This window comes from Rhincodon typus, chromosome 1, assembly GCF_021869965.1.
Source record: "Rhincodon typus isolate 14 chromosome 1, sRhiTyp1.1, whole genome shotgun sequence".
Classification (NCBI taxonomy): Eukaryota; Metazoa; Chordata; class Chondrichthyes; order Orectolobiformes; family Rhincodontidae; genus Rhincodon; species Rhincodon typus.
Genome location: NC_063332.1, coordinates 8551581 through 8566947, shown reverse-complemented (window position 1 = coordinate 8566947; position 15367 = coordinate 8551581). Strand labels below are relative to the sequence as shown.

General features: G+C 44.8%; 1 protein-coding gene across 2 annotated transcripts in view; it reads right to left on the bottom strand.

Annotated features, from left to right (window-relative positions):
- Nucleotides 1-10973, bottom strand: part of LOC109924773 (RING finger protein 145-like) — a 31373-nt gene extending 20400 nt beyond the window's left edge. The window contains exons 1-2 of one of the 2 annotated variants that reach the window (XM_048600972.1): nt 10207-10973; nt 2954-3062 (exon numbers count right to left, since the gene is read on the bottom strand). In XM_048600972.1, the coding sequence (XP_048456929.1) occupies nt 2954-3062; nt 10207-10375 (278 nt within the window). In that variant the 5' untranslated portion in view covers nt 10376-10973. Of the gene's footprint in view, nt 1-2953; nt 3063-5192; nt 5679-10206 lie in introns of those variants that run through there. The other variant, XM_048600978.1, reaches the window with a different exon arrangement.
- Nucleotides 10974-15367: the final 4394 nt, after the last annotated feature.

The window sequence follows — 15367 nt, the reverse complement described above, 5'->3', positions numbered from 1 at the left end:
GGAGCAGAGAGCCTCTCTGCTCCTATGATGCTGCTTGGCCTGCTGTGTTCATCCAGCCCTGCACCTTGTTGTCTCTAATGTTGACCATGTTGAGTGTTTTTAAAAACACTAAAAGGTAGACAAGTACAAAAACAGGAATAGTTCAGCAGGTCCTGGAGCATCTGTGTAGAAACATCAGAGTTAATGTTTCGTCAGAGAAAGGGTCACCGGACCTGAAACGTTAACTCTGATTTTTCCTTCACAGATGCTGCCAGACCTGCTGGGCTTTTCCAGCAACTTTTGTTTTTATTCCCGATTTAAGGCATCCGCAGTCCTTTCGGTTTTTATTAAAGGTAGACATGTCCCCGGGACCTGCTGGGATCTATCCCAGAATACCGAGGAAGGCACGGGAGCAAATGGGACCTTATATGAAATCTTTGTGTCCACTTTAGTCACAGGAAAGCTCCCAGAGGACTAGAGAAGAACCAATGTTGTTCCTTTGTTTAAGGACAACAGGAATAATCCAGGAAATTACAGACTAGCAAGCCTTACAACAGTGGTAGGGAAATTATTGCAGAAGATTCTTAGGGACAGGATTTACTCTCGTTTGGAAAAATATGGACTTTTTTTTAATTTGTTCATGGGATGTGGGTATCACTGGCTAGGCAGCATTTATTGTCCATCCCTAATTGCCCAGAAGGCAGTTAAGAGTCACCCACATTGCTGTGGGTCTAGAGTCACACATGGGCAGAATTTGTTTCGTAATGGTCATTAGTGAGCTAGATGGGCTTTTCCTGACAATCAGCAACGATTTCACGGTCATCATTAGACTCAATTCTAGATTATTATTGAATTCAAATTCCACCATCTGCCATGGCAGGTTTCGAACCCAGGTCCCCCAGAACGTTACCTGGGGATCTGGTTTAATAGTCAAGCGATAATACCACTAGGCCATCGCCAGCTTCTGGATTAGCAATAGGCAGCACGGTTTCATCACGTTGTGTCTGACAAATTTGATTTGAGTTTTTTAAGCAAGTGACAAAAATGATTCATGAGGGCAGAGCGGTGAATGTTGTCTACATGGACTTTAGCAAGGCTTTTGACAAGGTTCCTCATGGCAGGCTGATACACAAGGTGAAATTACATCTGAGGTGAGCTGGTAAGATGGATTCAGAACTGGCTTGGTCGTTGAAGACAGAGAAGTGGTGGAAGGGTGTTTCTCTGACTGGAAATCTGTAACCAGTGATGTTCCGCAAGGATCAGTGCTGAAACACTTGTTATTTGTAAGTGCTTTTACACAGACAGCAGAGAGTGCTTGGAATGCATTGCCAGCAGAGGTGGTAGAAGCAGATACAGCTTAAATAGCAATATTTAAGACACATCTTGACAGATACATGAATAGGCAGGAAATAGAGGGTTGTTGATTGAGTAAAGGTTTTCAGTTTCAAAAGGCATCATGTATTGGCACAGGCTTGATGGGACAAAGGGCCTGTTCCTGTACAGTATTGTTCTTTGTTCATTGTTGATTATCATTTAAAAAAAAGCATCTGGTTCACTTCCTTCTGCTGTCTTTAATTGGTCTGACCTCCCTGTGACTCCAGATCCATAGACGGATTCTATACCACCCTCTGAAATGCCCTAACGTGCCACTCAGTTCCAGGGTAATTAGGGATGGGCCACAAATGGTGGTCAGAAATAAAACTTTCTGCTGAAAATGATTTGCAGGCCGGATAAGATGAAGTCAGGTGAGTCCAGACAGTGCAGATTGGGGGCAGCTGCTACCGTTGACAAAGGGTCATGAAACAGAGGGAACTGAGTCAAGGTGACTGTCAAAGGTAACATGAGGATAAAGCTTTTTTAAAAGCATAGCAATTGTATAGAATATTGACTGCACTGCTCCAGTGTGTACGGTGGAGGCAGATTCAATTGTGACTTTTAAAATGACATCAGATAAATTACCTCAAGGGAAAAAATTTACAGGGCTACAGGGAGAGGGTGCAAAAATGGGACAAGTTGAGCTCCTATTAGCGAGCCAGCATGGATACAGCAGGTTGAATGGTCTCTTGCTGCACTGTGATCATTTTATGATTCTATGGGAGGAGACGGTTGTGGAGCGTAAATGATCTAGTAGACACTTTTCTTTATCCTTTCGAAGGGCGTGGATTCCTCTGGCTTTGCTATAACTGGTTGCCCATTCCCAATTTCTCTCGAGAAGGTGGTGTGAGCCACCATCTCGAACTGCTGCAGTCCATTCGCTGTAGGTAAATCCACAATACGGTCAGTGAGGGAGTTCCAGGTTTTAGACCTCAGCAAAGTGAAGGAAAGGTGATATCATTCCAAGTCCGGACGGTGTGGGGCTTGGAAAGGATCTTGCAAATCATGTTGTTCCTATGTATCTGCTGCCCTTGTCATTCTAGAGATCATGAGCTTGAGAAGGATCCTTGGTGAGTGGATGCAAACGTCTTCAGATGGTATACACTGCTACTGCGAGCCTGTGGTGATGGGAGCGAATGTTGAAGGCGGTAGATGGGGTGCCAATCAAGTGATCCGATCAGTTGGACAAATGACCAGTTACTTTGCAGCTCATTTTATCTAATTTTAATGGTGAAAGGGGATATGGTAATGTTTTTGCCCTCATGTCAAATCTGCCGGATGAGAGTTGAACTTGCAATAGCAAAGCTCAAGGTTCAAATTTAATTTCTGCCAAAACACAAAACAATAAGATTATATGATGACTTTTCACCGTATCTCGGTACACGTGACAACAATAAACAATTCAATATTGCAAAACAATGCTAACGTCAAGTGCTCAATGGAGCAAGATGTACTCGGAACCAGATTCAACTCCATCGTGAAAGCTCCACCCAACTTTATCAACCTGCTGAGGTTAAGCTCCAAGTGACACAGAGCTGAAACCAGAGGCAAGGAACACAAGCGTAGGCATTGCCGAACCACAAACCTGTCCGACACTCACCTGCAGGTCTGGTGTCCCATGTACAGCAATGAGGCAGTCAGCAAATACAGGTACAGCTTCACCAAATGCTGGACAGGCAACATAAGCACAAACGCACTGAGAAGGTGACCTGTGAAGCAGAAGTGTAGCAAAGCTCAGCACAAATGGAGGTGTGAGGGTGTTACAAAAGAAACAACTGACAGCTCAGTGGAGGGAGTCCATACATACACTGGTTCGGAGGCACAAAGTTCGAAACCCTGTGGTGACCTGAAATTTCTGCCACTGTAGCCTTGTTCGTTCTTTACTTGAGCAACCCAAAACTAATCCTACTGTCCTCAGCCCACACACCTGTATCTCATGGTCACCCAATTTTTCTTGAATGTGCAAAGATCTCTGCTATAACCAATCCTTCCTTCTCTTAGGCAATCCCTTGGGATTGAAAATGACCTATTTCCACTCCAGAGTTATGGATCCTGAGGTGACGTGCCCCATAAACCCCTGGGTGGATGGGAAGTTCAGGTTTTCACACCATCCGTGTCTCTGGCAGATACCGGAGAGCTGGGAACTCTGCAGTTCTGTTGACCACGAAGTTGGTGTCCAGTTGTTTGGCAGCAAACACATGTTCCTCAGGTGGCCAAAGGCTGTAATGGCACATGGAAGATGATGGTGAATTTTCCCCGTTAATGCCTGTCCTCCCGAAGAGGACACTCGCAAGGTATGGAAATTGTCCAGTAACTCATTGTGGATCTTCACAGGTGGATGAAGTGTTCTGGAACGGGAGCTAGCAATTAGAGGACCGGGTGTACAGTCTGCGACCCATTCTCTCAAATGCCTGTACGAGTGCATCCATGACAGCTTAGAGCTCAGACTCTGAACACGCACGCATGAGCGCAAGTACGTGCACAGACTTTGTTTGTATCCTGCAGCTTGACAAGGAAGATTGGGGTGATCTTGGTTCTGCACTTGAGCGATGCAGGTTGTACAGGATAGGAGCTTCGCGGATATGTGGAGGAGTTGCAGCAGTGAAGATAGAGAAGAGACACAAAACAGCAATTGCTGGAAAAACACAGCAGGTCTGGCAGCAGTCTGTGGAGAGAAAGCAGATAGAGAGCAGTGTTGGTGCAATGACCCAGCCTAGCAGGACTCCAATTTGTACAAGTATTGAGCGTGTGTTGAATCCTTTGGAGGATCATGTCTCATGTACTTTCATGTAGCTGGTGGGGAATTAGTGTTTTTATTCATTATCGCTGGCCAGGCCAGCATTTATTGCTAAGGGCACTTAAGAATAAACCTCATTACCTTTTTCTCTGGAGCCACAAGTAGGCCAGACCAGGTAAGGGTAACAGTTTCCTTTACTGAACTAATGATTAGGCATTTGTGAACCAGATGTGCTTTTCAACATCCACAATCGGACGTGGCTAATTCAAAACTGGGTTCCCAGCACATTACTTGGATGCTTAGATTAACAGTCCAGCGATAATAAGCCACTAAGCCATTGTCTCTCCCATGATGAAGAATTTCCACAGGCAGCCACATTCCAGGAGAATGCTCCACAATCCTTCCCGGTTGAAAAGGTCAAAGGGTGCGTGAGGACAAAGGAGGCCAGCTATAAGGGCTGCTACTGCTGCTCTGCACTGGTCTTGGACCAGTCTTACCGTGAAAATAAAGTCCACTGTGCTTCTTGATGGACAAAATCCTCTTTGTAAGAGGAAGAAGGACAAGAGGAAGAGAAATGAGGGGAGGCAATGGCCTATTGGTATTATTGCTGGATTGTTTCCAGAGACCCAGGTTCGAAACCACTATGGCAGATGATGGAATTTGAATTCAGTAAAAATCTGGAATGAAGAGTCTAACGACGACCATTAAACTATTGTTGCCTGTCAGGAAAAACCCATCTGGTTCACTAATGTTCTTTAGGGAAGGAAACTGCCATCCTTACCTGGTCTGCCCTACATGTGACTCTAGACCCACAACAACGTGGTTAACTCTTAACTACCCTCTGGGTAATTAGGGATGGACAATAAATGCTTGCCCATGAATGAATAAAAAAAAGTTCTGTAAAAAGTTTCTCTTACAGCAGAAAGGAAAAAGGGGAACTTACCATTTTTGAAAAAAGAAATCTATAAATCAGTAATAAAAATCACAAAATGTAGGCCATTCAGCTCCATCAAGTCTGCTCTACCATTCAGTGACATCACGATAATCCCCAACAGCATCAGCTAATGAAAAGTCAACAGACCAAAACGCTAACTTTGCTTACGTCCCACAGATGCTGCCACTGATGCCAAGTTTCTCCAGGAATTACTGCTTTGCTTCTGATCTCCAGCATCCACAGTGTTTCGTTGTACTCAGATAATACTCAGCTTCACTTTTCCGGTCTTGTACACATAACCTTCGATTCCCTTACTGGCTAAAAATCTGTCTAGCCCAGCCTTGTCACTAAAGAAAGTCCCGAAACTTATGAAGCTGGTTAACAGTGTTTACCAAGAGAATGAGGGAACGTAGTTATGAGATAGTGATAAACGAGGGAATTCAGGAAAAATAATTCTCCACCTAGAGTTTGAGAATATGGAATAAAAACCGAATGAACTGCAGATGCTGAGAATGTGGATGCTGTCATCATCTGGAGGAGAGTAGAAATGTATTTAAGGGAAGATACAGACAAGTTCATACAGGAGTGGGAGGTAGTAGGTCATTCTGATGGAATGAATTGAGGTTCAAGGTGAGCTTCAACACCAAACTATACCAAACAGACTGAATGGTCTGTTGCTGAGCTGTGAATTCTGTGCAGAGTGACACTATGCATTTCCAAATAGATGAATTTCCTGCAAGAGTCTCTGAACTGTTCACAAGATACAACAGTAGTTGAGACAATAATATTGCTCACAGTCCCCATGCCATCCCCTCCCTAGTCTTGTCTACTTTAAAGAAAATAGCCTGACCATATCCAACCTCCATTCAGACCTGACATGCTCCATTCCAGGCAACATCCTGGTCACAGAGCCATACAGCACGGAAACAGACACTTCGGTCCAACTCATCCGTGCCGACCAGACATCCCAATCTGACCTAGTCCCACTTAAAGTCAGAGAGATGTACAGCATGGAAACAGACACTTCAGTTTATCTCATCCATGCCAACCAGATATCCTAAATTAATCTGGTCCCATTTGCCAGCAATTGGGCCATATCCCTCTAAACCCTTCCTAACCAAATTCCTTTTAAATGTTGCAATTGTACCAGCTTCACCATTTCCTCTGACAGCTCATTCTATACACACAGCACCCTCTGTGTGAAAAGGTTGTCCCGCAGGTCCCTTTTAAATCATTCCCCTCCAACCTTAAACCCATGCTCTCTAGTTTTGGACTCCCCTACCATGGGAAAAAGACCTTGGCTGTTCACCCTATCCATGCCCCTCATGATTTTATAAGCATGTGTAACCCCTCAACCTTTGACATTCGAGAGAAAATGGCCCAGCTTATTCAACCTCTCCCTACAGCTCAACCCTTCCAACCCTGGCAACATCCTTTTAAATCTTTACTGCACCCTATTCAAGTTTAACAACATCTTTCCTACGGCAGGGAGACCAGAACTGAACATGGTATTCCAAAAGTGGCCAGTACAGCCACAACATGACATCCCAACTCCTATACTCAAAGTACTGACCAACTAATGCAAGTATACCAAACGCCTTCTTCACTACCCTGTCTACTTGTGACTCTGCCTTCGAGGAACTATGAACCTGCATCCCCAAGGTTTCTTTGTTTGGCAACACTTCCCAGGACCTTAACCATTAAGTGTAGAAGTCCTGCCCTGATTTGCCTTTCCAAAATGCAACACCTCACACTTTTGTAAATTAAACTCTATCTGCTACTCCTCGGCCCATCTGATCAAGGTCCCTTATACTATGAGATAACATTCTTCACTGTCCACGACACCACGAGTTTTGGTGTCATCTGCAAACTTACTAACTTTTCCTCCTATATTCACATCTAAATCATTTATATAAAATGAGAAAAAGCAGTGGACACAGCACTGATCCTTGTGGTACACCGTTGGTCACATGCCACCAATTTGAAAAACAACCCTCCACCATCGTTCTCTGTCTCCTACCTTCAAGCCAACTTTGTATCTAAATGCCTCGCTTCCCTGTATTCCATATGATCTAATCTTACTAACAGTCTACCATGCTAAACCTTGTCAAATTCCCTGAAGTCCATATTTACAATGTCCATCACTTTGCCCTCAATCTTCTTTGATATTTCTTTAAAAAAGTCATGTTAGTGAGATACGATTTCCCACACACAAAGCCACGTTGCCTATCCCTAATCAGTCCTTGCCTTTCCAAATACATGTAGATCCTGTCCCTCAGAATCTCCTCCAACAACTTACTCATCACTGACGTCAGGCTCACCGGTCTATAGTTCCCAGCATTTGCTATATTTGCCAGCATTTGGCCCATATCCCTGTAAACCCTTCCTATTCATGTATTCATCCAGAAACCTTTTAAATGTTGTAATTGTACCCACTTCCACCGCTGCCTCTAGCAGCTTGTTCCATACTCACACCACCTCTGCATGTACCCTTCAGGTACTTTTTAAATCTTTCTCCTCTCACCTTAAACCTATGCCCTCTAGTTATGGACTCCCCCACCCTAGGAAAAAGAACTTGGCTATTCACCTATCCATGCCCCTGATGATGTGAATCTCCTCTGCAATCTCCAGTGCAATCACATCCTTCCCATAGTGTGGTGACCAGAACTGCACACAGTATTCCAGCTGTGACCTGACCAAAGTCCCGTCCAGCTCCGACATAACTTTTCTACTGTTATAATTGATGTATGATTATGTCCCATGTGCCTTCTTAACCATTCTGTTAAGAATGTTAACCAACCTAGCCACCTTCAGCAATCTATGGACACGCACCTCAAGATTCCTCCGTTCCTTTGAGCTTCCTTCATGTCCTGCCATTCATGGCATACTCCTTTGTCGTGTTACTTCTTCCAAAATGCCTCATCTTATGCTTTTCACAGTCAAATCTGACCTCTTCAAGTGAAGATGAATTATATGTTTCAGAATTTTCTCCAATAGTTTCCCTACCACTGATGTGTGATTCACTGGTCTGTAATTCTCTGGATTATCCCTACCACATGTCTTTAAGTCTTGAGATCTGGTCTACGTGATTCCAGGTGCTCAGCAATGTGGTTTACTCTGAACTATGCTCCGAAATGGCCTAGCTCAAGGGCAACTAGGGGCAGAAAAAAACTGTTAGCCTCCCCAGTGACACCCACATCCCATACAGGAATAAGAAAGAAGAGCACTTGGTGTAGGGAGATATTGGCAGGGAAAAAGTATTGATTATCTAACAGGAAACAGGCAGCAAGGATAAATGCGTCTTTTACAGGATAGCAAACTGAATCCAAGGGAGAGTCACAGAAGTCAGCACTGGGACCCCAACAATTTACAATCCACATCAACAATTTGGCTGATGACACTAAATACATGGTAGCCAAATTTGCCCATGACAGCAAGATAGGTAAGAAAGTTATAAAGACGACATAAGGAGTCTAGGGAAACATATATATGATTTGATGCTGGCAGATTTCTGAAGGGTCTAGACCCGAAACGTCAGCCTTCCTGCCCCTCTGATGCTGCTTGGCCTGCTGTGTTCATCCAGCTCTACACCTTGTTATTACAGAAACATATAAATGGGTTACGTTAGTTGGCAAAAGTTTGTAATATTTTTCCTTTACTCTGGGATGTGGGGGCTGTTGAGCCAGCATTTTGCCTGTCCCTAGTTGATGGTGAACTGCTTTCTTGAACCGCTGCAGCCTATTTGCTTTAGGCACATCCATAATGCCACTGGAGAGGGTATTCCAGGATCTTGACCCTGTAACAGTGAAGGAACAGCGATATATTTCCAAGTCAGGAGTAGTTTGGGAAGGCAACTTGCAGGGGATGGTGTTCCCATATGTCTGTTGCCCTTGTCCTTCAAGATGGAAGTGGTCATGGTTTGGAAGGTGCTGTCTGAGGATCTTTGGTGAATTTCTGCAGTGCATCTTGTAGATCGTACACACTGCTGCTACTGAGTGGCAGTGGTGGAAGCAGTGGATGTTTGTGGATGTGGTGCCAATCAAGCAGGCTGCTTTGTCCTGGATGGTGTCAAGCTTCTTGAGTATTGTTGGAGCTGCACTCATCCAGGCAAGTGGGGAGTATTCCATCAGGCACCCAAACTGTGCCTTGTAGATGATGGACAGACTTTGGGGAGTCAGGGGGTGAATTGCCTGTTGCTATATTCCTGGCCTCTGATCTGATCCTGTAGCCACTGTATTTATGTGGTGAATCCAGTCCAGTTTCTGGTCAATGGTAACCCCAGGTTGTTGATAGTGGGGGATTCAATGTTGGTAACACCACTGAATGTCAAGGGACAGTGGTTAGATTGTCTTTTATTGGAAGTGGTCATAGCCTGGTGTTTGTCAGCCCAAGCTTGGATATTGTGCAGAGCTTGTTGATTATGAACACAGACTGCTTCAACATCTGAGTTGTCGCAAATGATGCTGAACATTGTGTAATCATCAGCAAACATCCACACTTCTGACCTTATGACGCAAGTTGGTCAATGGTGAAGCTGCCAAAATTTATTGGGCCTAGAGCATCATATATGAAATATCAGAGCTCAGACTGAGGAGTTTGGGCCTGGACTGAGTATCTGCAGGAGCATGACTGTGGAGCAGAAAATACCCAAAAAGAGGTGTGGATGCTGGTGGGAGATGTTGAGTGATAGAGCAACAGAGGGTGTACAGCCAGTGATGGTGTACCCACATCTGGACCAGGAGATGGGTTCAAGCCCCACCTGGTCCAGATGTGGTGTAATAACATTTTTGAACAGTATGATCAGAAAATATCCACCTGGAATTATCGGGGCTCTTGCTACTGTCCATACCTCTGGACCAGGAGAACCAGGTTCAAGACCCATATACTCTGGTGATACATAATAACATCTCTGAATAGGTTGTCGTCCTACCCCTGGCTGAACCTGTAGGTGACACTAGTTCCAGGTCTTACACGTTCAAGTGTTAAGCTGAACAGGTTACTCTGTTTTATCAAGTCTTCCCCAAACATACTTACACCAGTTAGGGAATACTATTTGTATGACATGTGTGGAAATTAGTGCCAGGCTTAAAAGCAATGTCCATACCAGTGATGATATTATCCACTCCAAATCTGCAGTAATTTTTAACCTTTGCAAGACAGGAAAGACTGTAGAAATCCTTACCCAAATAGTATGCATTCCACAAAACGTATTTATATTTGATGAGCATTTCCTCATTCCTGGCTCGGATCTGTTCAGCAAAGTGACCAACATCCCATTTGTAAAGCAAATCCAGCAGCATGACACTGGGCACCCGCAGAGCCACATTCGCCATGGTGTCTGCAAAAGGCATCTTGGCTAATTTACCATAATCTGTTACTTTATCACTGGGGTGGCTGTCACACTGGGAAGCAGTGTGAGCACTGAGCAGGCAACTGGAAGCCTGTAATCCCCAGAGCTATCTGTACCAGCAGGTAACGTGTAAATGGCCACTCTGCCCTGTAAATGCCTGACCCTCTCTGCCTAGTTTTGCCCTGAAAAAATCCCACGTTCATAACTCAGTCCTGTTTTGCGTTCTCTCTCGCTATCCTTAACTAGTTTCCATTCTATTTTTCTCTGAAGTCGCGATCCCTCTTCTCTCCCCCACTCCCCCCCTCCCCAGCACAGAACATTCACTCTATCTCTATCTCTATCTCTTTCTCTTTCTCTCCCCCTCCCTCTCCCCTTCACTCACTCACTCACTCTCTCTTTCTCTTTCCCTCTCTCCCTTTCTTTCTTGTTCTGTTTCTCTCTCTCTCTCTTTACTTTCTTTCCTGCGGTCCCGTCTTTTCTCTCTCCTCACTTTCTTTCTCTCTTTCCCTCTGTCTCTCTCTCACTCACTCATTCTCCCAGGCCGCTCACTTCCTCCATTTTTCGTCAACTCTGTCCAGGAAGTGCCCGCATGACCCCGCCCTGAGCCAGAGCTGATTGGCTGCTGCCGCCTCGAGGATGTCAAGGCGTTCCACAGGGGGAGTGGCAGGACGGCTGGGCGGGGCTTCGACTGAGGGGCGTGCCTTAGACTTGGTGGGGGGCGGGGCACGGTTTTTGGGCGGGGCCTTTGGATGGAGAGTCGGGGGCTTATGCTGACATCGCCGGTCAGCGTCACTGGGCGCGGACGCGGCCGAGGGGCGAGGCTTAGGCTGAGGGGGCGGGGAACAGTCAATGGGCGGGGTTTGACTGGTGGGCGGGGCGTCAACCGGGCGGGGCGGGGTCTGGTGGGCGGGGCACGGTTACGGGGCGGGGTTTGACTGGGGGGCGGGGCGCCAACGGGGGGGGGCGGGGTCTGGTGGGCGGGACAACCATATATTACAGAAAAGGCCCTTCAGCCCATTAAGTCTGTACCACCATAATATACCATTACCTACACTACTCCCACTTTCCTGCACTGACCCTATACCCTTCAATGTTATGACTCTTCAAGATCTTTATAAACATTGTGAGGTTTCCCACCTCACCTACCCTCGCAGGCAGCACTTTTCAGACCCCCGTAAGTCTGTGGGTGAACACATTTCTGCTCAAACCCACTCTAAACATCCTGCCTTTCAATTTAAAAATTTTCCCCTTATTATTAATCCTTCAGCTAAGGGAAACAGCTGCGTTCCATTCACCCTGTCCATGCCGCTCATAATCTTATACACCCTCAACCTCATTTCTGCATCAAAGAAAACATCTCGACTTTATCCAGCCTCTCTTCATAGCTGAAATGCTCCATATCTGGCAACATTATTATCTCTTCCAACCTCTTTTCAGGACTTTTTTCCTCCGGAGCATAAGAGGCTAAGGAGTGACCTTATAAAGGTCTATAAAATCATGCCTTATGGTCTAATAGTCTTTAGAGAGCATATATAAGGTAGATAGCTGACAGTTTTTCCCCATGGTACGGGAGTCTAAAACTAGGGGGCATAGGTTTAGGGTAAGAGGGGAGAGGTACAAAAGTGTCAATTTTTCACACAAAGTGTGCTGAGCATATGGAATGGCTACCAGAGGTTGTGGTGGAGGCAAGTACAATTTTGTCATTTAAGAAACATTTGGACAAATACATGAATGGGATAGGTATGGAGGGATGTGAACTAAACATATGCAAATGGGACTAGATTAATTTTGAAAACTGGGCAGCATGGACAAGTTGGACTGAAGAGCCTGTTTCCATGTTGCAAGCCTTTATGACTCTTCTGTTGGGCAGAAGATACAAAAGCTTAAACACACGTACCAATAGATTCAAGAATAGCTTCTTCCCTGCTGTTATTAGACATCTGAATGGACCTTTCAAATTTCAAATTTAATGTTGATCTCACTCCTTGTGCACCTTCTCTGTAGCTGTAACATTGTATTCCTCTGTCTGTTCTGTTACCCTAATGCACTTTGTAAGATATGATCTGCCTGTCCTGTGCGCAAAACAAAACTTTTCACTGCACCTAGGTACATGTGACAATGATAAATCAAACAAACCAAAAAAATCTCATTTGCACCCCCTCCAATGCAATCACGTTCTTTCTATAGTGCAGAGACCAGAACTGCACGCAGTCCTCCAGCTGTAGCCTAACATGACTTCCCTACTCTTATAATCAATGCCACAACTGATAAAGGCAAGTGTCCAAATGCCTTCTTAACTACCTGATTAATCTGTCCGGCCACCTTCAGGGATCTGTGGACAAGCGTCCCCAAGATTCCTCTGTTCCTCCATGGGAGAGCTTAAATTTTCAGTTCAACAATGGCTATACCACCCAACATGCCAACTTCCACTCCCCTGCCAACTATCCCCCCCACCCCATTCAATCTGTTGAGTTTGCTCCACCATTCAATGAGACCGTGGCTAATTTGATAATTTTCAATTTCACTTTCCTGCCTTATCCCCATAAGCCTTGATTACCTTGTTTATCATAAACAGCCGCAGATGCTATGGCATTTCAAGTGTACATCCAACTACTTCTAAAATGCCTTGATGGTTCTTGAATCTACCACCCTTTTTTGATTTGAGTTTCAGATATCTCAAAACTCTCTAGGTGAAAAGGTTTCCTCAAATGGCCTCGAAAGACTATTAGACCATAAGAAATAGGGACAGGAGAAGGTCATTTTGCCCCTCAAGCATGCTCCATCATTCAGTAGGATCATGGCTGATCTGACATTCCTCACATCCATTTTCCTGCCCTTTAGCCATAACCTTTCATTACCCGACTGATCAAGAATCTATCTATTTCAGCCTTAAATGTGCACAAGGACTCTGTCGCCACAGGTCTCAGTGGCAAGAAGTTCCAAAGACTCACAACTTTCTGATGGAAGAAGTTTGTCGTCATCTCACTGTTAAATTGGTGCCCCTTTATTCTGAGACTATGCCTTGTGGTCCTGGACTCTCCCATGAGGGGAAACATCCTCTCATTATTTACCCTGTCAAGTCCATTAAAAATCTTCTGTGTCTCAATAAGATCACCCCTCATTCTGCTAAATTCCAATGAATAGAGTCCCAACCTGTTTAAACTTTGCTCATAAGACAATCCCTCCATTCCAGGGATCATCCTCGTGAACCTTCTCTGAACTGCCTCCAATGAAATAATAACTTTCCTTAAATAATGGAATCTATACTGCTCACAATACTCCAGAAGTTGTCTCATCAGCACTTTGATATATAGTTGCAGTAAGTCTTCCCTACTCTTATACTCCAAGCCCATGGAATAAGGGCCAACATTCCATTAGCCTTCCTGACTCCATGCTACACCTGTGGTCCGTGCACAAGTACCCTCAAGTCCCTTTGTGTTGCAGCTTTCTGCAATTTTTCTCTGTTTAAATAATATTCTGTTCTACTCTCTTTCAAAATGAACAACTTCACATTTAACCACACTATACACCATTTCCCAAATTTTTGCCCACTTACTTAACCTATCAATATCTCTCTGCAAACTATTTGTGTACTTCTCGTAACCCGACTTTCCACCTTTTTTTGTCGTCTGCAAATCCGGCTACAGTTGCTTGGCTAAACAAGAGTGCTTTAGAGTTTGGGGAAAACCAGGAGTTAGGTGAGACAGGGAGCAGCTGAAACTGAAAGACTGAGTGTGGTGCACAGTTGCAGTCCAGGCAGTTCAGAAAGTGAAAAAGTCCCAACAGAAGATGTCAGTTTGTAAGTGATACCTGCAGAGTATTTGATTACAGTTTTTAAAGCATAAGATTAAACGAAGGTAGGGACTTTCAGTTACAATAGAAGTGTTTGAAATGAGGGAAGGTCCCGAGCTCAATTAAATTCTCTTACAGGGAGTAACTAGCTTAATCTAGACAGATGTCATGACAGGAGACCTGTGGTGTGCACCTTTTGTAAAATGTAGGAAATAAGGGATGCTACAAGTGTCCCTGACAGCAACGTGTGCATGAAACATGTCCAGCTGCAGCTGGGTCACAGTGTAGCAACTGCGATGCTGCAAATGTCATGGATAGCACATTTAGCAGGGTGGTCACACCACAGGGGAACATAACACAGGCAGGAAGAGAATGGGTGACCATCAGACAAAGTAGAAGAATCAGGAAAAAAAAAGTGCAGGAGTCTCCTGTGGTCATTTTGGATACTGTTGGGAGGGAAAGCGACATCAGTCAGGTTCATTGTCACCGCAGATGGCTCTGTTACACAGAAGGGGAGGAAATTGAGCAGCAGGGCTATAGTGAAAGGGGACTCAAGAGTAAGGGGTCCACACAGTCATATCTGTGGCCACAGGCGTGAATCCAGGATGTTGCCTCCCTAGTGCCAGGGTCAGGAATGCCACAGAGCAGAGCAGCTGCAAGATATTCTAGAGCAGGAGGGTGAACAGCCAGTGGTTGTGGTATACAGAGGTACCAATGGCATAGGTAAACAAAGCAATAAGGACCTGAAAACTGAATACAGGAAATTAGGAGACAAAACGCAGGACCTCAAATGTAGTAATCTCAGGCCGACTCCCAGTGCCGTGCGCTAGCAACAGAAGGAATAAGAGGATAGATCAGATAAATGCGTGAGCAGGGAAATGGTGTCCCAGGGAAAGGTTTAGATTTCTTGAGGCATTGGGACCGTGTCCAGGGAAGGTGGGACCTGTACAAGCCTACCGGGTTATACCTCGACAGGTCTGCGACCCCTGCTGTTTGTCTTATATGTTAACGATTTGGATTTGAATGTAGACACAATTGGGAAATTTGCAAATGACATTAAAAAAACCCAGCAGGTAGTGAATAGTGTACAGTTTAGTTGTAAGCTCCGAATTGATTTGGTGGGTTGGTTTTAATCAATTGTGGTTGTGTTCATGTGGAACCCCAATAGTCACAGATTGTGAACCTGAAAAAGAACACCTCA